This window comes from Aptenodytes forsteri, unplaced genomic scaffold (genome assembly GCF_000699145.1).
Source record: "Aptenodytes forsteri isolate BGI_AS27 unplaced genomic scaffold, ASM69914v1 Scaffold64, whole genome shotgun sequence".
Lineage (NCBI taxonomy): Eukaryota > Metazoa > Chordata > Aves > Sphenisciformes > Spheniscidae > Aptenodytes > Aptenodytes forsteri.
The window spans coordinates 173,791-197,535 of record NW_008794786.1 but is presented as its reverse complement, the minus strand read 5'-3'; the positions used below and the strand labels follow the sequence as shown (position 1 = coordinate 197,535).

At 44.5% G+C, this 23,745-nt stretch overlaps 1 protein-coding gene across 1 annotated transcript in view; it reads left to right on the top strand.

Annotated features, from left to right (window-relative positions):
- The first annotated feature begins 567 nt into the window (after nt 1-567).
- SCN8A (sodium voltage-gated channel alpha subunit 8) overlaps nt 568-23,745 on the top strand; it is a 49,128-nt gene continuing 25,950 nt past the window's right edge. Inside the window, exons 1-11 of the mRNA XM_009274391.2 lie at nt 568-897; nt 11,102-11,220; nt 12,709-12,798; nt 13,015-13,143; nt 15,529-15,620; nt 19,540-19,761; nt 20,521-20,584; nt 21,239-21,380; nt 22,081-22,287; nt 22,852-23,139; nt 23,532-23,740. Of these exons, the coding sequence (XP_009272666.1) occupies nt 622-897; nt 11,102-11,220; nt 12,709-12,798; nt 13,015-13,143; nt 15,529-15,620; nt 19,540-19,761; nt 20,521-20,584; nt 21,239-21,380; nt 22,081-22,287; nt 22,852-23,139; nt 23,532-23,740 (1,838 nt within the window). The 5' untranslated portion in view covers nt 568-621. The remainder of the gene's footprint in view (nt 898-11,101; nt 11,221-12,708; nt 12,799-13,014; nt 13,144-15,528; nt 15,621-19,539; nt 19,762-20,520; nt 20,585-21,238; nt 21,381-22,080; nt 22,288-22,851; nt 23,140-23,531; nt 23,741-23,745) is intronic.

Below are 23,745 nucleotides of genomic sequence, written 5' to 3'. Positions count from 1 at the left end.
TTACTCCTCCTCTGTGCTGTGTTGAGGGGAGCGCTTTGCTAAACGCCTTGTTAGCAGGTAAGGAATGTCCTAATACCCAACCCTTTTTAGACAAGGCCGAACACCTTGTCCCGACCCTGGGAATAGAGCTGACTTGGAATCTTTGTCTAGTAATCAGGTTGCTAGAGAGCAATGACTGGTAGGATAATTTTTGCTTTTTTTGATAAAGTTGCTTTTCAGAAGGGTTTCTGTAGTCTAGAATAGCTCTTGTGTTCAGGAGACAGCCAGATCAGGATAGCCGCCAGCGTGGCTGTTGGAGATCCAGGTCTGCGTGCCGTCTCTGCTTGTGTGGTTAAGCCTGGGTGAAGCGGCGCGGCGGGCAGGGACGGGCAGGTTCACCCAGTGTCCAGCACTTGATGTGCATCTGCCTGTAGCTTGTATCGGGACTGAAAAGCAGCAGGTCTGCTTGCCTCACTCTGTGAGGGCTTGAAGACCAGAGTTGCCTTTGGATCTTCAATGCTATATGCTTGTCTGTCTGTTTTTGCAGTGACTGACTTTGTTCTGCCTGTGCTGTTTGCTCTCCTGCAGAGCTGACCTGTCCGGGGTGCAACATAACTAAAGAAGCTGCTGCAGGATGAAAAGATGGCAGCACGGCTGCTCGCACCACCAGGCCCTGATAGTTTTAAACCCTTCACTCCGGAGTCTCTGGCTAACATTGAGAAACACATTGCAGAATTAAAAAAGAAGCAGCGTCCAAAGCAAGACAGCAGCCACCGGGATGACGATGAAGACAGCAAACCAAAACCAAACAGTGACCTTGAGGCGGGGAAGAATTTGCCTTTCATCTACGGGGACATCCCAAAAGGCCTGGTTGCTGTACCACTGGAGGACTTTGACCCTTATTATATGACCCAGAAAGTGAGTCTGCAAGAAAGACGTCGCTAAACCGCCTTTTTCTTAGGAAATTGCAGGTTTGGGTATGGTTTAAGTAGAAGACAAAGAATGGAGTCTTTGGATGGGGCTTTTGTTTGTTTTTTGTTTTGTTATATATTTTTCTTTGAGGTTTAATAGAGATTGTATGATCAATCTTGAAGCAGCTGCTTGGACGGAGTTAGGAGAACAAGGTCTGGAAACTAAAAATAGATGAAGTTGTGCTAATGTGCCAATTTGAACCATGAGGGCAATAAGAAGAATTTAATTGAGGGGTGACGGTAACGGTTTTAAGTGTGTATTTCATTACTTGCATGGAATTCAGTCTGAATTTGATTGTTATGAAGCAGTGGGATATAGAATCATGACAAAAAAGAAGGGAGATAAACTAATTAACTCGCTTTCATCTTCATAATTTTTATTTTTAAAACATTTGTCTGTGTAATTAAGGTGGTATGGCAGGGGGCATTTATGGGTGCCGAGGTGTATTAAGAAATGAAGTGGTGTCGTGAGGGAGGTGGTGAGTAAGCAAACACTATGCTGGAAATGGAGGGGAGGGACCTTCTACTGGTGAAATACGGAAGAGCATGATCATTGATTTTCTTAGAAGGCTAGATGACTGAAAACTGAGGTTCTTTTCTACTGTTTAATTTCATTGCTTTCTTTGATAGAAATTTAATTTGAATAAGCTGAGATAATGACCATCTATAACTCAGGCTTAGCTGTGCCACTTGAGAAGCTGGAGGTTTGACCGTATATGCGACAACAGTTGCGATGTGACCATTCAAAACTTGGGTAGAACGGCTGTCATGTAAAATCAGTAAGTTGTCACGGGTAACAAAATGTTTTATGACTTTGTGTTGGGGCAGACATTTCTTGCCAGACCCAGAAGTGATTCTGTGACTGGCAGGGCATTATTCACATGAAATCAACTGAATTTGCTGCTGACGTTGGGTATCGCTGCTCATTCTTTTCTGCATTTACACTAGTGAATTTAATGCTTATTTGTCATGTCGGTGGTGCTAGGAGCACGGGTACCAGCTCAGAACAGGGCTTCGAAATACGGTGATTTGTGTATGTGTTGGATACCAGGCAGACTGGTGCTCAGGTGGATGTTGTACTTAAGGAAATGGATTGACAGCTGCCGTTGCTGCTAAGAAGGTAGCTTACGTTAGCCCTCAGAAACATTTTTCTCTTCACTAAACAAATACTTTCTCTTTATTAAACAAACCTGGAGTTGCCTGGCTTTGGTGTGGGCAGGCTGTGGAAGAGAGACGTATAGCTGAAGAGCAGTTCCGAGGATCTCTTTGGCTGTGTGTGGCCACTTGCACCCAACCGAAGTAGGCGTTACGAAATGTCGCTGCAAATCCAAGCAGGAGTGTTTTGTGCCCTCTTTGTGTTCACGTAGTTGAATGGACAGTGTACGTGGGAGAACTGGGCCACGTTCTTTCTAGCTAAAATAGGTGAGCAGTGCTGAAAGGGCAGTGGGCACCGCCATGTCCTGGAGCATTGGGCAAAGGCTTCTTGGTTGTCTCAATGTTCCACCAGAAGTAGGAGGCAGAAGGGAACCCCGTTAGCCCTCACGCTTTATCTGTCTCCATATTTGCCCCCCAACACAATGCTATTAATAAGTCTTTCATTTTTAGAGAAAAATAAGCCGCGTTCCCAACTTTGAAGGCATCTGTCACGTCTCCAGAAGAGAGCCGTACGTTTCTGCATGTAGCCGCTTGCAGAGTTTCTGCTCGCTCGGTGTGCCTGCCGTGCGGAGATGCGAGCTCTCCGCGGAGCTGGAGCAGCTGCAGATGGAGGGGAAGGTTCTGGAGATGGGAGACAAACTCGCGCAGCCCTGCCAACCTCGTACTTGCTGTTCTGTGAAAGGAGCCTTGCTCTTCCCATAAACACTGGATTAACATTCTACTGGCTCTGTTTCTTTTGCATCCACTTCAGTATGGCGATAGCTTAGGTGTGTGCTACTTCTTTGCTGCTTCAAATAGTCGGTGACTTCCCACAAAGAATTTTTTTAAGGCTATTAAAAAAGGCCCTTCTCTGAATCATCAGGAATTGCGAATCTGCTGGAATCATGGGAAGTTTTCCAAGATTTTTTTCCCCCTCTCCAGCATTTGCCAGAAGGCTTTGCATCATAGGTCTTTTCTTTTAAAGCTAGACGTACAGCCGGCATAGGAACAAATCAGCTAGTTGCTTTTCCTTGCAGTAGGACACAGTGATCTCGGTTTATCTAAGGAAACTGAAACTGCATTTTAACTGAGAAGCTGAACTTTCCAATGGCCTGTTAACTGATATTTAAAGGAGAAACAGTGTGACCTAGAAACAGAACCATGGTACAGGGAGTCAAAACTCCGGGGTTCGGAGCCCAGCCCTGCAAGCGATGGTTTTGTGCGAGCTACTTCTCTTTTCTCTGCTCGGTTTTATTTTGCAAAATGGGAGTGCTGACTCTTAGGAGAACCGGGAAAGTCCCTTTGCTCACAGCTAGCAGATTTGGGAGCTAATTTAACTCCTTTTTGTCTTTATGTAAGTACCAGAGAGAATTTTTTCATGATTCTTTGTTTTGCAAACAGTAATCACCTTCCAGTTCCTGGCCTGAAGCACGTGGTAGAAGCAACACTTGCCCATGATATTTGTTGTGGAAACCTGAAATATTTCAATTAAAAAACCCAAAAGGCAGGTACACGAACTGCCCTGTTTACATGTGCAAACAAAATTCAGGAAAGCCACCTATGGAGCATCCCTAGCAATGAAAGCAAAGCAGCTGACTGCCTCATAGTCTAGTCTTCCTTCAGTGTTTGCTTAAGCAAGAGGTAAGGACCATCATCCTCTTTTATTTCCGCAACCCCATTAGTATTTCTTTTTCTCTTAGTGTTGTTCCGTCTTTTAGACCTCAGAGATTTCTTGCCAGACCCAGAAGTGATTCTGTGACTGGCAGGGCATTATTCACATGAAATCAACTGAATTTGCTGCTGACGTTGGGTATCGCTGCTCATTCTTTTCTGCATTTACACTAGTGAATTTAATGCTTATTTGTCATGTCGGTGGTGCTAGGAGCACGGGTACCAGCTCAGAACAGGGCTTCGAAATACGGTGATTTGTGTATGTGTTGGATACCAGGCAGACTGGTGCTCAGGTGGATGTTGTACTTAAGGAAATGGATTGACAGCTGCCGTTGCTGCTAAGAAGGTAGCTTACGTTAGCCCTCAGAAACATTTTTCTCTTCACTAAACAAATACTTTCTCTTTATTAAACAAACCTGGAGTTGCCTGGCTTTGGTGTGGGCAGGCTGTGGAAGAGAGACGTATAGCTGAAGAGCAGTTCCGAGGATCTCTTTGGCTGTGTGTGGCCACTTGCACCCAACCGAAGTAGGCGTTACGAAATGTCGCTGCAAATCCAAGCAGGAGTGTTTTGTGCCCTCTTTGTGTTCACGTAGTTGAATGGACAGTGTACGTGGGAGAACTGGGCCACGTTCTTTCTAGCTAAAATAGGTGAGCAGTGCTGAAAGGGCAGTGGGCACCGCCATGTCCTGGAGCATTGGGCAAAGGCTTCTTGGTTGTCTCAATGTTCCACCAGAAGTAGGAGGCAGAAGGGAACCCCGTTAGCCCTCACGCTTTATCTGTCTCCATATTTGCCCCCCAACACAATGCTATTAATAAGTCTTTCATTTTTAGAGAAAAATAAGCCGCGTTCCCAACTTTGAAGGCATCTGTCACGTCTCCAGAAGAGAGCCGTACGTTTCTGCATGTAGCCGCTTGCAGAGTTTCTGCTCGCTCGGTGTGCCTGCCGTGCGGAGATGCGAGCTCTCCGCGGAGCTGGAGCAGCTGCAGATGGAGGGGAAGGTTCTGGAGATGGGAGACAAACTCGCGCAGCCCTGCCAACCTCGTACTTGCTGTTCTGTGAAAGGAGCCTTGCTCTTCCCATAAACACTGGATTAACATTCTACTGGCTCTGTTTCTTTTGCATCCACTTCAGTATGGCGATAGCTTAGGTGTGTGCTACTTCTTTGCTGCTTCAAATAGTCGGTGACTTCCCACAAAGAATTTTTTTAAGGCTATTAAAAAAGGCCCTTCTCTGAATCATCAGGAATTGCGAATCTGCTGGAATCATGGGAAGTTTTCCAAGATTTTTTTCCCCCTCTCCAGCATTTGCCAGAAGGCTTTGCATCATAGGTCTTTTCTTTTAAAGCTAGACGTACAGCCGGCATAGGAACAAATCAGCTAGTTGCTTTTCCTTGCAGTAGGACACAGTGATCTCGGTTTATCTAAGGAAACTGAAACTGCATTTTAACTGAGAAGCTGAACTTTCCAATGGCCTGTTAACTGATATTTAAAGGAGAAACAGTGTGACCTAGAAACAGAACCATGGTACAGGGAGTCAAAACTCCGGGGTTCGGAGCCCAGCCCTGCAAGCGATGGTTTTGTGCGAGCTACTTCTCTTTTCTCTGCTCGGTTTTATTTTGCAAAATGGGAGTGCTGACTCTTAGGAGAACCGGGAAAGTCCCTTTGCTCACAGCTAGCAGATTTGGGAGCTAATTTAACTCCTTTTTGTCTTTATGTAAGTACCAGAGAGAATTTTTTCATGATTCTTTGTTTTGCAAACAGTAATCACCTTCCAGTTCCTGGCCTGAAGCACGTGGTAGAAGCAACACTTGCCCATGATATTTGTTGTGGAAACCTGAAATATTTCAATTAAAAAACCCAAAAGGCAGGTACACGAACTGCCCTGTTTACATGTGCAAACAAAATTCAGGAAAGCCACCTATGGAGCATCCCTAGCAATGAAAGCAAAGCAGCTGACTGCCTCATAGTCTAGTCTTCCTTCAGTGTTTGCTTAAGCAAGAGGTAAGGACCATCATCCTCTTTTATTTCCGCAACCCCATTAGTATTTCTTTTTCTCTTAGTGTTGTTCCGTCTTTTAGACCTCTCTTTCTTCCATTTATGGCCTGGGCTATCACTCCTACTAAACAACTCCTCGCCCTGTTCTTTCCCCTTGAACGTGACTTTTGCCAGGTTGTGGTCATTTTCCTCAAGTAACTTCCATTTCACTCAGTATGAATCTCGTACTTGCTACAGAACGAGGTAAAGGTGCTACTGCTCCTGCAGTGGCTCCATTTACGAGGTAGTAGAAGATCCCTGAGTATTCTGGGAATTGAGGCCATATATAAGCTTAGGTGGATTGATTTCAATGGAAAAATCAACCCTGCAGTTGTAGAAGGCTGGCTATACATCCGTGAACATCTGAGGCTGGAGTGGGATTGTCTGAGGTCACCTATAGCTTGCAGATGAGCACCTGAGGATCTTTCTAGTGCGTATGTGCCAATGGAGTGACTTGCAACTTCGTCAAGTCACATGCACGGCTTGGAAATGGGCCCTCCGGTCCAGAATGTCACCTTGACTGCGTGGACCTAGGAAAATTACAGGGCATTACACTTTAAATTACAGGGATGTGAGAGACCAGCTTGCGGGAGGCACGTCTGGCTCTAGCATGTGCTTCAAGGAGCCTTCGCTTATGACTTCTGTAGGGCAAGGTAATGGCCCTACAAGGTCAAGATACCGTTAATGGGTTTTGCATTTCAGTTAAGTCACCGAAACAGAGGGAAGAATCGGGACCATCTCAAACATCAGCCTTTTATCCTTACTTTCAAGAGCTAATTACCTTTTCTGGGTCTTGCATGTTTAATGGTATTTTTTCTTCCGCTCCATCTCTCCAGCAGGCTTAAAAGGAGCAGGAAAAGTAAGCGTGCCCTTCCTAGCTATCCTCCCTGCTGTCATGGTAGAATGGAGAAGGGAGAGTGTAATCCCCGTCAGGCGTCTTCCCCAGTCCTTTCTGGGTGCTGGATGGAAGGCAAAGCGTAACAGAGTTGTTTGTACGGCTTTCCATGAGACGACAGATAACGGTACTACTTGCATCCCGTCCTAAGCGTTGCCGTAGCAAGTAGAGCTTTCGTGCTGTGATCAGGGTGTGCCGAGTGTGGCACGGACCGGGAGGTGAGAGAACCTCTGCTGCAGTCACCTAAATAGCTGCAACCCACTGGTGATGAGTGGAAAGGAGGAGAATCATTTCCGCTTCTGAGGCAGAATGAATTTCCTTACATGGGCAGATTGCGATGTCGTTAAAACCTAAATCCAGATCGCTTTTTCAATATTGCACGTTGAACAATATTTATTTTTTTAAAATATATCTTTCAGGAATGTTTTATTTGATAAATTTCAAAAAATATCAAGAGTTTTTCCTATGTTGGGCTTGAAACGAGATTAAAGCAAGAGCAAAATGTGGCAGATACTTCTTTCCCCATAAGCTTTTCAGTGGTGAAGAATAAGTGACTAAGAAAGAATAAATTTGTCCCCGCTTGGGGGGGATGGAAAAATAAATATTAAATAATGTGTTTTCTGTATTAAGAAGTACACCTCTATGAGCCAAAACAGACTTGAAAAGTATTTTGCGTTGACGTTTAATTCTGTATATGCTTCTTCAGCCTACAGGGTGCCAGAGTTCCCTGCAAATTAATTTTTAAAATAGCTATGTTAAAGTAACTTGCTCAGGGTGTCATCAGAAAGTCGTCGCTCTCTTCTTGCTTAACGTTGAGAGTAAGGCAGTCATCAGTTACCACCGTAGGAATATGGTTCCATATGTTCTTAGGCTGTTCATAAAGCTGTTTTCTTCTTAAATCTTCTGCCCACTCCTCCTCACTTTTCAGCCATTACAGAAATGCTTGATGTAAAACCTGCACGAAGCAAGAGTATTTTAAATCTTCATATAACTGGAATGCTTTTTGCCATCACTGATCCAGTCTGCCACGCTCTCCAGCATAGCTTCTTTAAATGCGCTACTTTGCACATTGATTTAGAGAAGACTTATCTTTTGTGATCTTACTTCTTTTTATATGAGGACTGTTTCTAAGGTTTCTGTAAAGCGTAGATTCCCAGCCAACTTTACGAAAACTAAAGTGGACAGAGGCTTTTTCACAGCTCTTTAGCAACAAACTGAGACTTTTGAAAGTTCAACCAAACTTCTTCTCTTAGAAGACGACTGCAAAATGCCTTTCTCCAGGCATCACCTTCCTCTGAGTTTTGAGCTTTGCCTCAGCAGGCCTTGAAAGGGCTTAAGGATGTTCTTGGACCTGAACCAGCAAACGTTTTAAGAGCGTGCAGCCATTTTGAAATTGAGTTTTAATACGTCAGCAACATAAAATAAAACTAAGATAAGGTTTTAAATTGCCAAACACTTTTTGGCTTTTGCGCTCTTCTTTCTATTGACAAGGCCAAGCGGAGATTTACCCAGGATTTTATAAGATACACAGCGGAACTGGAGCAGCGGATCTCGGAACCATCGGAATCGATGAGCGGACTGGAATGTACGGCACCTTATTTGTGTTACGGTTGTACTGAGAGGCCCAGGTACGATGGGCTTTATAGACAGGAGTAAGTTCAACAAGCACTGTGGTCTAAAAAGAGAAAGCTGGGCAGAGCATGGCAGAGAAAACAAGGAGTTGCCTTATGTAAGGTGATGCAATAGATGAAGGACCAAGCCGGCAAGCAGAACGTGGGGTTCACGTTTGGTAGGCGACTGCCCTGATCATTGGATGAAACAGCTTATATTACAAGAGGGAATGCCAAATTTCTGGGTCGATCCTTGTGAAACAGCTATTGAAAATGTATGTTTCCATGTAGTCACTCCAGCGTGCCAAGGCAAACAGTCTCTGACCCTCCGGATAGAGCAGTTTACGTCCACCTTCCCCGACTGAGCCTGGCTTGCTCTTCCAGTACAGGTCTAAAGTCGGTGGGTTGGTTTACGTCTGTGAAGCAGCACGCACGTGCCTGTGTCTCCCCGTGAAGAATGGTTTTACTTCCAGAGAAGGGCAACGAGGCTGGTGAGGGGTCTGGAGAACAAGTCTTATGAGAAGCGGCTGAGAGAACTGGGGTTGTTTAGCCTGGAGAAAAGGAGGCTGAGGGGAGACCTCATCGCTCTCTACAACCACCTGAAAGGAGGTTGTAGCGAGGTGGGGGTCGGTCTCTTCTCCCAAGTAACAAGCGATAGGACGAGAGGAAACGGCCTCAAGTTGTGCCAGGGGAGGTTTAGATTGGACGTGAGGAAAAATGTCTTTACTGAAAGAGTGGTGAAACATTGGAACAGGTTGCCCAGGGAAGTGGTGGAGTCCCCATCCCTGGGGGTATTTAAAAGACGAGTAGATGAGGCACTTAGGGACATGGTTTAGTGGGCATGGTGGTGTTGGGTCGACGGTTGGACTCGATGATCTTAGAGGTCTTTTCCAACCTCAATGATTCTATGATTCTATGATTCTACTTCTGGCTTGCTGAGCTGTATCTGAGCAAACCACAGGGCTCCTGCACAGTGGTTTGTCCCGGGTAGAAACGGAGGCATAATGAAACCGAGTCACCTCACAGAAGCACTGCATGGGGTTTTGGGGGAATTTCTGTCTTTGTCCAGCTCACCTTGTGCCCACGTAATGTTCAGTACAGTCACGTCGGAGATTTCATTGCTTAAAAGTTGTGGTAGAGTTGAGGGCTCAGTGTTGTGCTAGGGACACAACTGAAGCCCGCGAGCATCTCAGTGTGACGGGTATCCTGCTCCGAAGCCTCTGCAGGGGGCAGCGAAAGGAGATTTAAAAATGAATGGTATGTGAGTCTCGGGAAGTTTGTGGTGTCAGGGAAGGAGGGGCAGCTGGTTCTTAAAAGCGGGTGTCCCTTGACCGCTCCGTAATCTGCAATTTTGAAAAACTTAAGGCCTTTTAGAATATTGTTACATGCCAAGGTAATCTGTTCATTAATTCTTGATGCTGCAATTTAAGAGCTGTCCAGGGTTGTTTTTAAAGTGCTTTTGTTGGGAGATACATTAGTGGTTATGCTAACTAATCTTTCGCACTCGGTGCTGAGCCACAATCGGATTTTGATTTCCTTTTCAAATAATTTACTGCTCAATAGTCTAATTTAGCCAAATGAGCTAAAATACGTTGTTTCACTTACTAGGAGGGAAATGACAAATTTCATAAGAGCGAGTCTCCTGGGGAAGCACAGTGACTGCGTTGGCAGAAAGCCCTCGTGGATTCCCTTGTGTTGGACTCCGGGAGGCTCGGGGCTGTGCCAAACGGTGGGCTGGTGCCGGGGACCGAGCCTGCCGCAAGTCCGGCTTTGCTCCCTTCCCCTGCAGCGGTCTGGGGTTCAGCCGGATGCTGCAGCATCCCGGAGGGAATGTGGAATGGGAAAATGGTGCCAGGGAAAGGGCTTTAGCTTTCCAGTGCACACAAATTGCTTTTTTCCCTTCAAGTTGAGTGAGTAGTAGATGCATTGAGTGTGCTGGTATTAAGCAACCACAGTTCTAATTTTGCCTCTCCAGATGGCTGCGTGTGATTCTCCCGGTGCTTTTTGATGTGCATGTTCGCTAGCGGGGAGACGAAATAGCGGGTCTGTATTTTAAGGCTGGTGATGGAGAGATGAGATCGATTCTGCCTCACGTTCACATGATTCATTCCACAGGTTCTGTATAAAGCAGCGAACCTTAACATCTCGCTAATTAGAGGCAATGAGAGCACACGACTGCCTGGAGTTGGTGCACCAGCGTGGAACGTGCTCAGAATTGCCAATGAGTGGGGACGATGGGTACCTGACTCGTGTCTGCTGGGGTGGGGGGCTCTACCATGAGATTTTCTTTCTGCTTACCTGTCAATCTTCCTTTGCAGGTGAGGTGCTGTCTTGTAAAAACACGATTCGTTGTGGTAGCTGTTAGCGAGGTTTGGGAAGGAGGCGCAGGCTACACGAACACTGCCATAAAGATGGTCTTGTGCACTGGGCAATGGCGTGAAGTCTGGGTTCGGCCGCCAGTTCTGCTCCTGAATCTGTGGTCCTTAGCTGCCTTGGGCCTCGGTTCTTACCTGTTAGATAGGGATAATAGTGCTCCTACCCTCGCGTGACGAAAACGTGCGCTCTTGGATGGGAGGTTTTGCTTCTGCTCTGTCTGAGGTGTCTAGTAAAATGGATGGCTTGGAGTAGTTATTCATGATGTACTGGTAGGTATGTAACGCTTCATAAAGGAGATTATTCTTTAAAAAAGCAGAAAATGCTATTTTTTACCATGGAATTTGTTCGTCTTTTTTTGTACAATTCATGCTTTGATTTTCATGCATTAACTCTCTCTCTCTCTTTTTCTTTCTTTCTTTGTTTCTCTGCAGACCTTTGTAGTACTAAACAGAGGGAAAACACTCTTCCGATTTAGTGCCACACCTGCCTTGTACATTTTAAGTCCTTTTAATCTGTTTAGAAGAATAGCTATTAAAATTTTGATACATTCATATCCTTTTTATTACTGAGTTATTTTTGCCTTTGTATATTCACTGAAAAATCTCTTACCTATTGTCTTATTGCTCAATTCAAATAGTGTATGTGAATTGCAGTTCTGCACCTGGTGGAGTTGGATTGGCCTCAGAGCATGCACAAAAATGTGCTTTTTTTGAATGAAAAAGCATGGTCCTTTAGACGCATCCAGTCAAGTAAACTTTTCGTTTGTTTTCCCTGCTAAATTGTACCTGTCTGTGTCCGTTCTGCCATCCCTGCACAGACATTGATATGTTTTGGAACAGATACGATTTAGGGCTATGCTTCACATAAAGAGGAGTTGAGCTTTAACTAGCTGCTAAAACGGTTAAATAGAATCAGTATCTGGAGAAGGAGCCAAAGATACCGTACGTGTAATTAGACGCTGACTAATTTCTTGCTCTTTTGGCATCTCTCAAACTTCCTTCTAATGGCAAGGCTATTCCAAAACGTCCCGCTGCAGGGCTTCAGACGGCTCCGATGGCTTCAGAAACGTCATCTGCATGTGTTATTAGGAGAGAGGAAAAAAAAATAGTAGTATATTGAATGAGCTGCTTTGCCCTGTTGGTTTGTTTATTTTTAGAAAGTGACTCTAAAACGGCAACACGTGCATTTGCTGTTTTAGAGGCTCCTATATCCTTGCTTCCTCCATCTCATACGAAGAAAAAGCTTTTCCATCTTTTCAAAGTCGACTTGGGATCTGAGGCTGGGGACATTTTCTTTGGCTTGTGTGTTATTTCTCGTAGATTTTCCTCCCCTCTGGATGTGCTGGGACGCAGCTGAGGGACGCAGATCTGTCAGGTTGAGACCGAGATGCTGGCAGTGGGTCTTGGGCCTTGGTCTAAGATCCATTTGGGTCTGCTTGAACAGTTTTGGAAGTCAAACAGCTTTGGATCTGACCCTGGATTTCACCATTCTGCTAATAATTCAGTAGTTAAAATCCACTCAAACTTCTAATCCTGCAATTTGTGCTGTCCCTGCAACGCTCCTCGAATCAGTTAGTCCAGCACCTTCCATCTGCAAACGTGACACACAAGATCCTGAACGCGCAGAGGGAGCAGAGATGTTTGGAAAGATTCGTTTTCTCCAAGCTAAATCCTAGGTGTCCATGGATTGCAGCGCTGCTTTCCTGTTGGGTATATTAGCAGACAATATATTTTGATGTTAATTGAATAGGTGGAATTATTTGGGGAGACGTTTTCATTAAGGCATGTGATTTTTGAATTGCTAAGACATGCCAGAAAATACAAAATAAATTGAATGGTGACGTAAAGAGACTATTTATATATAGTCGCCCCTGGTCTTATTTCCCATGACTGCTGGAAGCACCTTGGCTCTTATTTGTAGTCCACAGAGAATAGGCTGGAAATTGTTGAATTTTATTGCAGTACAGTGATCTTTAGGGAGCTGTAAGCTGATGTAAAGAGCCACGCTAGTGTCCCTTTGATCCTTGACTTTGTTCTACAGTATTTAGCATGATCATTATGTGCACTATTTTGACCAACTGTGTATTCATGACTTTTAGTAACCCACCTGAATGGTCGAAGAATGTGGAGTAAGTAACGCTTCTTGTGTTTTTCAGAATCTCGCAGAATGTTGTTTTTCTTCTATTGAGAAATCTGTTCCTACTCGCGTTTACGTTAGCATGAATACAAGTCGTCTTTTGTATCCACTTTGTTTAGACAAAAGTGTTTGTAATTCATCTTTTTTCGTGACTAAAACGACGTTTCTGCAAACTTCTCAGTGCAGCTCTCTTTCTTCCTCATAACAGGTATACATTCACTGGTATTTATACATTTGAATCACTTGTGAAAATTATTGCAAGAGGTTTCTGTATAGATGGCTTTACTTTCCTACGTGATCCGTGGAACTGGCTAGATTTCAGTGTGATCATGATGGCGTAAGTTGTGTTTTCAGATTATTTCAGGTATTTGTGGCATACGGGAGGGGATGAGACCTTAGGAAGAGGGTGGGTGTGTAAGGAAAAAAATAAATCAAGGAAAACTTAAGTGAATCCCCAAAAGATTTCTTTCTTGATTTTTTTCCAAAAGAAAGCTTTAGCCTGACACGGGGTCACAGATCTGAAATGCAGCTCCGTGGAGTTAGTGGGGTTGCTGCTGCAAAAAATACGATTTTCTGAAAACTGCCTTCATTAATATAAGACTTTATAATAGTGCCTAGCGTTCTAGATTGCTCACATGCCAGAGTGGCAGCTTGTTCTGTTAAGCATAGGACTAGGAGCCAAACGTCTTTAAATTCTAGTCTCTACCGCTCCTTCCCTCCTTGGGCTTGCATGTTAAAATTTCCCGGGCTGCGACTTAAGGTTGAACAGTTATTAACCCATTTCCGATGAAGGTGCAGTGTCAGAAAAGGAGACGCTTTATTTTCCTTCCTCATTCTTCTCTCTTGTGCCAGATCAGCTTACATTGGTCTGATAATGAGGATTCATGGGGATGTCTGAATTCACAGCTGAACCAGGAGATGCGCGCTAGATTTCTGGTTTTTTCCTTATTGGCCTGCCTTGATCGTTGCTTAGGCTTAGTACCGCTGATGAAAACCGGGTGTATGCCACTGGTAGTCCAAGTCGCCGGTGGAAGAGATTTTTTTTTTTTTTCCCCCCCTTTTACATTTGTTTCTGGAATATTGCACGTGTGCATGTTTGGGCTCCCGTAGTCAACAACGGCCGATGAAAACTGAGGGATCATGTAGGAAGGCTCAGGAGCCTAATTTTCAAGGGTTCAGAGCACTTGAATTTAATTGTCGTAAAATGCTTTAATCATATAAAATGCCTTTTTTTGGCTGGATTCTGCACCCAAGGTTGTCGATTTTCCCGAGCTTCTGCTCTTTTTCTACTTGCCTTTTAGTTGTGTATTTAAATTATATGCAAAGAGTCGGACATTGTACACAAAAGGCAAACAACCAGTAGCTCACCGACACTTTGGTTTTACTTCAGAATAGACGGGGATCTGCTGTGCACGGTGTACACATGCCTGTGTGGGTGAGGCTCCCAGTTCTGTGCACACAGATGGGACTCAACCTGCAGATTGGTTCTTTCCTTTGTTTCTCGAGAGATTACCAAGTATCAGCATGCCAGCTTGGAAAGGCCCAAGGCATTGGTCTTAAAGAAACGTGCTAAATCTCGAGCTGATCTAACTCTGTAACCTCCTTATTTCCAGTGAGGTTGCCTGTAGACTTCCACTACAGTCCTTTTTTGTGTCAAGGGCCGGTGCGTGATGTAAATCCCGCTGATGGGGTCTAAGTTTTATGAAGCACTTGAGGCCTTTCTGCACCAGGAAGGATCTTGACTATTGTGCATTTCTTTGCTTTTTCATACCGTGTTTCTCCCCAGACAGCACAGAGGAAATATTCTATCCTAAATTGTGGTAAAATATAACTCCGCTAACGTTGCACTAAGCCTCTTGCCCTCTGTGTATCTCAGGCTTATCCCTCTGTACAATGGGGATAATCATACCTACCTGTGGCTCGCAAACAGGTAGTAAAGCATGAAGGATTAAAAGGAAGGCCACTAATCAAAGCAAAAGATGTTCATGCTTTATTAAAAACATGAAGTGGAGCGAATATACCTGAAACCACTGCACTGAGGTGATGTCACCAAGTCTCCTCGCGTATTTGACAGTTTTACAATTAACAACTTCTGCAGAGATAGCGTTAAATTTTCAAGTCCTATATAGGCGAGAATGCAAGTGTCCAACCGCGCACCTGGACAAGCTGGTTGCAGCGTGGAGAGACTTAAACTGTGTTTTGGCTCTGAAATTTTCTGTCTCTCTCTTTTAAATGCCAGTTCTAAAGCATTTTAAGTTACAAGCTGTTTCCTACAAACAGACAACTATATGAAAAGGAAGGTGACCCCAACGGTGCCATTAACTCTGGTTTAATTCTGCAGGTATATAACAGAGTTTGTAAACCTAGGCAATGTTTCAGCTCTGCGCACTTTCAGGGTTCCTAAAGCGTTTTAAGTTACAAGCTGTTTCCTACAAACAGACAACTATATGAAATGACCCCTGACCCCAACGGTGCCATTAACTCTGGTTTAATTCTGCAGACAGAGTTTGTAAACCTAGGCAATGTTTCAGCTCTGCGCACTTTCAGGGTTCTGAGAGCTTTGAAAACTATTTCTGTAATTCCAGGTAAGGCGGCCTCCGGTTGGTGTTAGCTGTTGGGTACAGGCCCCTGTGAGTGATGTATTGCTTTGTCTGTAGTTGTTGTTTTCTTTTGGTGTGTGTATTGTCATTGTGTTTTTTGTGTGTGACCTCCCTCATTGCAGATATGTCACAGAGTTTGTGGACCTTGGGAATGTCTCAGCATTGAGAACTTTCAGAGTTCTCCGAGCTTTGAAAACTATCTCTGTTATTCCAGGTGAGAACCGTTAAGCATTAAAGGCTGGTCTTGCGTGTATCTCTCTTCCATATCTCCCCTCCCGTCCTGCATTGCTTTATTTCTCAGAAATGGCACTAGGATATTTTTGATGGGCTTTGCAGTCTGTATAAACAGAGTAGTTTGAAATTAAGGCTTCTGGGCCATCAAATTTCGGGATGAACAGTCTGCTGTTCCGTACTTCTTTATCCCTGTGTATGCCTGTGGCTGTCTGACCTCTGAAATGAAAGCCAGGCCTAAAGTTTAGTTCCAGATGAATAAAGGATCAGGCACTCCCTTCCTCCTCAGGCTGAGCAGTTTCTTGCTCAGCGAGTCATCCCATTATCGCCAGTGTTTCTAGAGTTGTTCTAGGAATAAGTTTGTAAAGCAAGTGAGCGAACCCCGACCAAGATTAAAACCTTTCTGCATGAGGCTACTTCAGTTGCTCGGAGTCAGATGGGATCTGGGGCAGGTTGTCTTCTAGGTAATGACAGTAAGCTCGCCTCCCCATCTTCAGAAAGGGTGGGTGCTGCCATTTTGAGAGAGACTAAGCTAAACGGAGCATTGGCACGAACAGCTTTTGCATTTGTATGTTGTAGTGGAACCGGTTGTCAGCTATTAATGCAATAGCGTGTGGCCCAAAGTACTGACCGTGCCCTCGGTAAGCCAGAAGTCCTAATTCATAGACCTGCCCATTTCAGGTGCCACCCCCAGAGCTGGACTTTGCAGGACCCTCACTTACAAAGCTACTTCTAGACTCTTAACTCAGTCTGGGTGTCAAAGGGTGAGCAATGGCCCTTCCTTTATTGTAAGGGACCATGGAGGCATTATGGACTGAGAACGTGGTTCCGATCCTGAATTCTTGCACAGAAAAGTCTCGTGCAGACGGTTTCTCAAAAGCGTCCCTAATTTTAAGGTCAAGCTCAATTTTCGTAGGCACTGAGTCATCTGTAGTTTTCCAGTTTTCAGGTGCTTGACCTGTCTCAAGGTAGGCACCCTAAATAATCACTTGATGAGTTTTGGTCTTCTATTTCTTTGTGTTTTGTTTCCTAATGCATTAACTGGTAATGGTTCTTTTGCTTTCTCAGGCTACACTCGCATATACGTTTGCCAGAAAAGAGACTATGGAATTGTAGGGGCCCATCGCTTTTGTCCCCATTCCAGACTGCTAAACCCATCAGATGTACACGGCTGTTGTGCATGATGTTCTTAAGTGGCACCTGCTTTCCCTGCACTGAATGAGAGTATGCTAGAGTCATGTTCTTACTTAGCCTTCCTTAATGTTTGGCCGCGCACATACAAAGCGCAAAAGATATTTGGTAATTGCTGTCAGCAGTGCACTAGACTGGAAGTGCAGCTGCGGTTCTGTCAGCCTGCTGCAGGTATTAACTGGCTTGCTCAAAGAAAAGCATCGACGTTAAAATAAGTTTCGTATGTGTTTTGCTTTCATAACCATGGCAAAGTGAAGATGATGCAACTTTAATGAGCTGGTTCCTAAATGTGTGACAGCATGCCTTGTCTTCCTATGGAAAGGCGCGGAACGGTTCAGTTTTGTATCATTCTCTCCATACTGCTCCAAACTAACGGCGTTTTATTTCAAATGACGGCAAGGGGGGTGGATCTGAGCCCCTCTAAGTTCGGCGCAGCCGTACTTTTTACTAAAGGGATGATTTGCTGCACGCTTTTTTGAAAGGGCTGACGTGCTGCACCCAGCCGAGGGGACGGGCACGCTGCGCACGTCCGCGGCTGGAACCGTAAATGGCAGGACTTTGGTTAGTTGTCCCAGTCAGGCGCTGGGGTGGGACTGCCCCAGCTGTGGCCCTGCAGCGCGTAGGTAAAGCACAGACCTCGCTCCCCTCTCGATTTTGTGACTAACGGTGTGAGGGATGTGAAGCATTTGTGTAATTAGCCTTTTGGGTTATTTAGTATTAACTTAGGCATAGAGTGCTCTTTATGGGGTTTAGTGCTATCATGTCTCAGGGCAGAAGTGATTTTTTAGAATATGCTTAATATTAAAATATAAAGGGGTTCCCCTTCTACTTCAGCGCGTGTAATGGAATGGAAATTTTAACACTCTGGTGAGCTAATGAGAAAATTATCTTGCTGTTATGACGAGTGCTAACTACATCTTCTATCAATAATTGGAATTGTCCTCAGTGTAGTTTTTTAGACGAGATAAAAATGGGAAATATTGCCAGAATACTACATGCCGCTGGATAAAATTCCGTGCAGGTAGAGGATCTGTATAGATTTGTGTGACAGGAATAGACTGCGGCACCTATGAGCTAAAATATCAAAATACTGCTTTCATCCTATGGCTCGATAGACCATCTTAAACTCTGTGGTGGTCTAAAGCTTTTTATTGGCACTTGAGTTATCGGTATTTTAATTTACTAATGCCGTCAGTCTCCACGCATTGCCAGCCTGTGACACGCCTACGTTAAATAGGACCCGGGGGTAATCTGGACCTGCCGTACCTGAAGGCGATTGCTTCAGCTGCAAGTTGTGGAGGTTGTATTTGTCCCGTGGCTGGGCTGGGAACACTCTTGCTGCCAGTTTGTCACCTTGGTTCAAAACCCCGTTCTCCTTGTATGCCTGTGAGAGAGCAACATACAAACCAGAAACACGGACGCTGGTGTAAATGGCTGCATGTGCAGAGTGGTGCATATCTGAGCAATGGAGATGAGCATGCGAACGAGTGTTGTCATGGTTATTTGTCTGCCGGAACTAACAGCAAAAAACTGCTTTGTGTTGGAGTAGGGCTTTGGCATTGATTAAAAGTTTTGAAGATTGAAATAAAAGACATTTAAAAAAAAAAAAAAATTCTCCTCCATTTTTAAAAAAAAAAAAAAAAAATTCCTCCATAAGAATTCCTTTTTATTTATGTATTTTTGAATCTTTTTGTTCCTGATATGGATCAAGCTTCTGTTGCTATAGAAAGGTTTCTTGTCAAAGGTTTATTGCAGAATGCTCGCGTGGCCTCAGCCAGAGACTTGGATCTGACTAGCCCCAAATTCAGCTGGCTCTGTGATCCCCCCCCCCCCTTCAGCCTCCTTCACGACTCATTTATAAATGCAAGATCAGCCCAGTTAATATCAGACGAGCTAATTAAAGGGCCCTGATACTGCATTGTTCCTGCATCCCAAATTCTTGCTTGTTCAGATCTGTCTCCCGAAAGCATTAGTGCTGCATTCTTCCCCCAGCTCACGGATGGTTCCTCTCACAGACCAGACTGGTTTGGAAAACTGGCAGGATTCTTGGCTTATGCCTGGGCTTACTTTTATTATTGAGCCTTGCCTATCAATGATCCTGACGGCCTTGGTAAAACCCGAAGAGCCAGCACTCTGGATGAAATCCTGCCCTACCCGTAACAAAACCCATCATCTAAATGAAGGATTCAGCTCCCGCAAGGAAAGGGGAAGTGCTGAAACAGTTTAGTTAAGCAGTAGAAACTTAAGATGTAGGCAGTTCGAAAGGTATTTGATCTTTGTAAGTTGTTGTAGTTTGTGCCAATAAGCCGGGCTTAAACACGACTAAATGTGTCCATGGAGAGGTTTGTAGCAGTGTATCTTAATTTAACGTCTCTGTTCAGACAAGCCCTGCTTTCATGGCAACGACTCCTGAGGACGCTTTGCATCCTCTGCTGCAAGGCTCAGATATTCTCAGGGATGAACGTCGGTATTTCGTTTTGTTCTAACTACTGCTGATTCACCATTGAAAGCGGTGAGCTTGGTTCATTCATCACCCTTATTGTACGGTGTGGAAAAACCGGAATGCGAGTGGTGGTTCCCAGGAACCCGGCCACTTTCTAGCGACGATCTTTTGCCACCATGTAGCGGTTGTAAGGTACTGTACGTATTTGGATTTTCAATGTCTTTTCATTCTACAGGAGTGATTTCTAGTCTTGTTTTCTTCTCCGCAGGCTTGAAGACCATTGTGGGTGCCCTAATTCAGTCTGTGAAGAAGCTGTCAGATGTAATGATCTTGACAGTATTTTGTCTCAGTGTCTTTGCTCTGATCGGGTTGCAGCTGTTTATGGGCAATTTAAGGAACAAGTGTGTGATATGGCCAATTAATGTGAATGAGACTTTCCTGGATAACGGCTCTAGGGGCTTTGACTGGGAGGAATACACCAACAATATGTGTAGGTATTTCTGCAGTGATACTCCCTAAAACCTTCTTATCCGACTTAATGCTGCTGACCAGGATTTCTGACGTGGCTTATAACGTGGTGTGTCCAGCTTTGCGCAGTAAAAACCCCTTGCTCAGATATTTTTCAGTTTTTAGCAACCTGGCCTTGTTAAGGTGTTTCTAGTTGGGTTCATCCTTTAGAAGGTCTTGGCTGTGCTCTTTTAGCTAAATATTTTGTCAAAAATGCATTTTTTTCTGTTTTGTTTCTGATTAAAAGCTGTTTAAATATGGTAAAGGGGAAGTAACTCTGCCCGTTTCAGTCCCTGGGCTGAATGTCGGGACCTTCACTTAGTTTTGCTGAGTTCTCCAGAGAATGCACATGAAGTTGCTGGTACCTGTCTCTGCTTTGCAGCATCCTTCCGCGCTGGCAGGATTTCAGAGCTGTAAACGATGCTGCGGATGATCAAGGAACCAGCCTCCAAGTTTTTGTAACTCAATTTCTTCCTCCCTTCTCGCTTTGAGCTTCTCTGCTGCGCAGTCAGCTAGTTTTAAATCTTTATTCGAAATGCTGTACTGACTTCCAGAAAGGTGTTTAAACTCCGGCACCGTTAGTGGGGCTAATGTTATTTAAAGCTGAGTTAGTTTACTGATAAATTTATCAGTAGGGGATCTAAAGGGCTCTTCAGGGAAGGTTTTTATAGTGCTGTAGTATGTTAAATCCTCTAACTCCATATGTGTGTGCATGTAATCTTTTCTTTTTCATCTTCTTCAGCAAATTTTTACATAATTCCTGGTGCCCCTGATCCTTTGCTCTGTGGTAACAGCTCAGATGCAGGGTGAGTGTTGAGCTTTATTAAAAGTAGAGACTCTAATTACCATTGATGTTGGCTAACGATGGCAAAACCTTTGGAATATTTCCTGTTGCTTCCTTTGTTGGTTCTGGTGTTGTTTCGCGCGTAAAAGGTTTCACATTTCTTAATCTAATTATTAATCCATTGTTACTATCTGTTTGACTAATATAATGTAAGCTGACATTTTTCATGTCATCTCAGGAGGCAGGTACGTCTAATGATGATTACTAGTGGCATTATTTCCCTCTGAAGCCAACCATAAGAATCATCAGAGAAGTAGGGGATGGAGGTTCAGAAATGGAAACTTTCCATGTGCTGTTGCCTCCAATTGGTTTTTCACCCAGTCCTTCAGCTCTAAAGACACTTAGGGCAAGAGCTAGTCCTTTCGGCTCACGTTGGGTGAAAAGCCTCGCGTTGCCGCATCTTGTTTCCATAGGACAAAGATAACAGGGCTTTTCTGAAATCCTGTCTGTCAGTCTCCTTGTTTGCTATTCGTACGTGACACGGAAAGCAAAATGCATGCCATTTGTTACGAGGGTTATGAAAATCTCCGTCAGCATGGATAATGTGCATGTTGTCAGCCTGCTCTATCCCTTTTACTGCCCTGATGCCCTGAAATGGCTGTCGTCTTCTTCACAGTCAATGTCCGGAGGGTTACACGTGCATGAAAGCAGGACGGAACCCGAACTATGGTTACACGAGCTTTGACACTTTCAGCTGGGCTTTTCTGGCTTTATTTCGCCTTATGACTCAGGACTTCTGGGAAAACTTGTATCAATTAGTAAGTAAACACTTTGCTTCGGTGTTATACAAGATGGGAATTTGGGGACAATACAGGAAAGGCAAATGTGACAAGCTTTATTTTATTCCTCCTATCTGGAAGAATAACGACAAGTAAAGCCGCGCAATGAGATACGGTGTGTTGAGGAGGAAGGGGACGTTACCTGTAAGCGGGTGTTGTACTTTCAAGTCTGGAAGGGATGGTGGGTCCTCAGCGTGCGTGCAGCTGAACTGTGAATTAGTTCTGGAAGAACCTGACCGCCTGCGGCAGAAGACTGTGAGCAGTTCAGCTCCGCTGACAGAAGGTGCCCAGGTGCTTTGGAGGGCAGAGTGTTTCCTTGTAACCTGAGGATGGTTTGGGGACCTTGCTGAAATGGCTTTTCTTCTGTGTGGTTTTGTTTTAAGGGAGTCTCAGCATCGAGTTTCACATTGTACTTCTGAATCGTTTTCAGTTTGCATCCGTTGGATGTTCCCTTAAGAGAAGAAGAGGGATGTCACCTTTTGTGTTTATGGCTAACGAACGTGCAGTGTCTTAGTGCTTTGCAGTGGAAGTGCTGAGATGTTAAATATTCAGCACCGCTGTATTTTCTTAGAAGCATTCAGGTCAAGAAACTTGGGATGGGTTCACGTATCGGGTGACACTCTGAAATTGCTTTCCCCTTTCCTTTTCTCTTCCCTCTACCGTTCTTTTCTACTTCCAGACCTTACGAGCAGCAGGAAAAACCTACATGATCTTCTTTGTCTTGGTGATCTTTGTGGGATCGTTCTATCTGGTTAATCTAATTTTGGCTGTGGTAGCTATGGCTTATGAAGAGCAGAACCAGGCCACGCTGGAGGAGGCAGAGCAGAAGGAGGCAGAATTTAAGGCCATGTTAGAACAATTGAAAAAGCAGCAAGAAGAAGCACAGGTGAGTGTTTTGATCGTGTATTTTTTTTATGCATTTACATATTTTAAGATTTGTTTGCCTGTTATTACAGAGCAGTGATGTATAATCAAAACATGCAGCAATGCCATGGCCGGCGTGCCCTGGCATCACGTCCTGTTGACCGGGGTTGACATTGCGCACTCTCTCTTCCCTGCGGCTGCTGTTTTTTCCTGAATTATAGGCAAGCTTGCTGTGTTTATTTTGTGTTGGAAAACTCCCTCCTATTAAATGTTCCCAGAGTTCCTAGTTAAGTGTGGGAATATCTCTGCAAGACAGACAAGTACATCTTTGTTGGTCCTTTATCAAATGCTTATAAACAAAGCTGAGGGACTGAGAGAGATTTTACTACCTGCAAAAGTAGACTATAAAAATTTTTACAAGTCCTGGCTGCAAGTTTCTTCCAAGAGAAAGAACAAGCATCTCAATCCTGCCCCAAAGGCTTGTGCTCACATGCATTAAGCCACACTCTTTCCTAAAGCAGAAAATGAGAGTATTAATCATGGTAAGATCTGATTTATTTTTCCCTTCTCTTGCCTACACCCTCAGGCTGCTGCTATGGTCACTTCGGCAGGGACAGTCTCTGAAGATGCTGTGGAAGATGATGGTGGGGGGAGGATGTCTCGGAGCTCTTCGGAGATTTCCAAACTCAGTTCCAAGAGCGCCAAGGAGCGTCGAAACAGGAGGAAAAAACGAAAGGACAAGGAACTGTCAGAAGGAGAGGAGAAGTGTGACAATGAAAAGGTGTTCAAGTCTGAATCTGAGGATGGCATGAGGAGGAAAGCGTTCAGGCTACCAGATAACAGGCTAGGAAGGAAATTTTCCATCATGAACCAGGTAGTTTTCATTTCCTTCGCTAATGTTTATGCTTGCTTGGAGTCAGGGTAATACTCTAGTTTAGATCCTGATTAGCATGTCAAAGGAATCTGCCCACCGTCTTAAACTTGCAGTGGATCAGGAGGACGCTTACGGCCCAAGTTTACAGCCCTTGCACACACCCTGGCATAAGTTGTTCCTGACAGCAGTAAATCTAACCAGATAACTTCTTCACCGACGTAGCTCAGCCAGCCAAAAGTGAACAGCTCTTGAAGTATAGCTGACGACTTAGTGTGATGGTTTGTGTAGACCTGGAGAGGGAGCGAAACCACTTTAGCAGCACTTGACGGCACTGCAGTGCTTTGTTTCCATACTATTCACGCTGTTGTCATTCTTTCTTTTCTCCCTCCTAGTCTCTCCTCAGTATCCCAGGCTCCCCTTTTCTCTCCCGACACAACAGCAAGAGCAGCATCTTCAGCTACAAAGGGCGATTTCGTGACCCAGGTTCAGAGAATGAGTTTGCCGATGATGAGCACAGCACAGTGGAGGAAAGCGAAGGCAGGAGAGACTCCCTCTTCATCCCCATCCGCGGTCGTGATCGAAGGAAGCTACAGCGCGGCTAAAAAC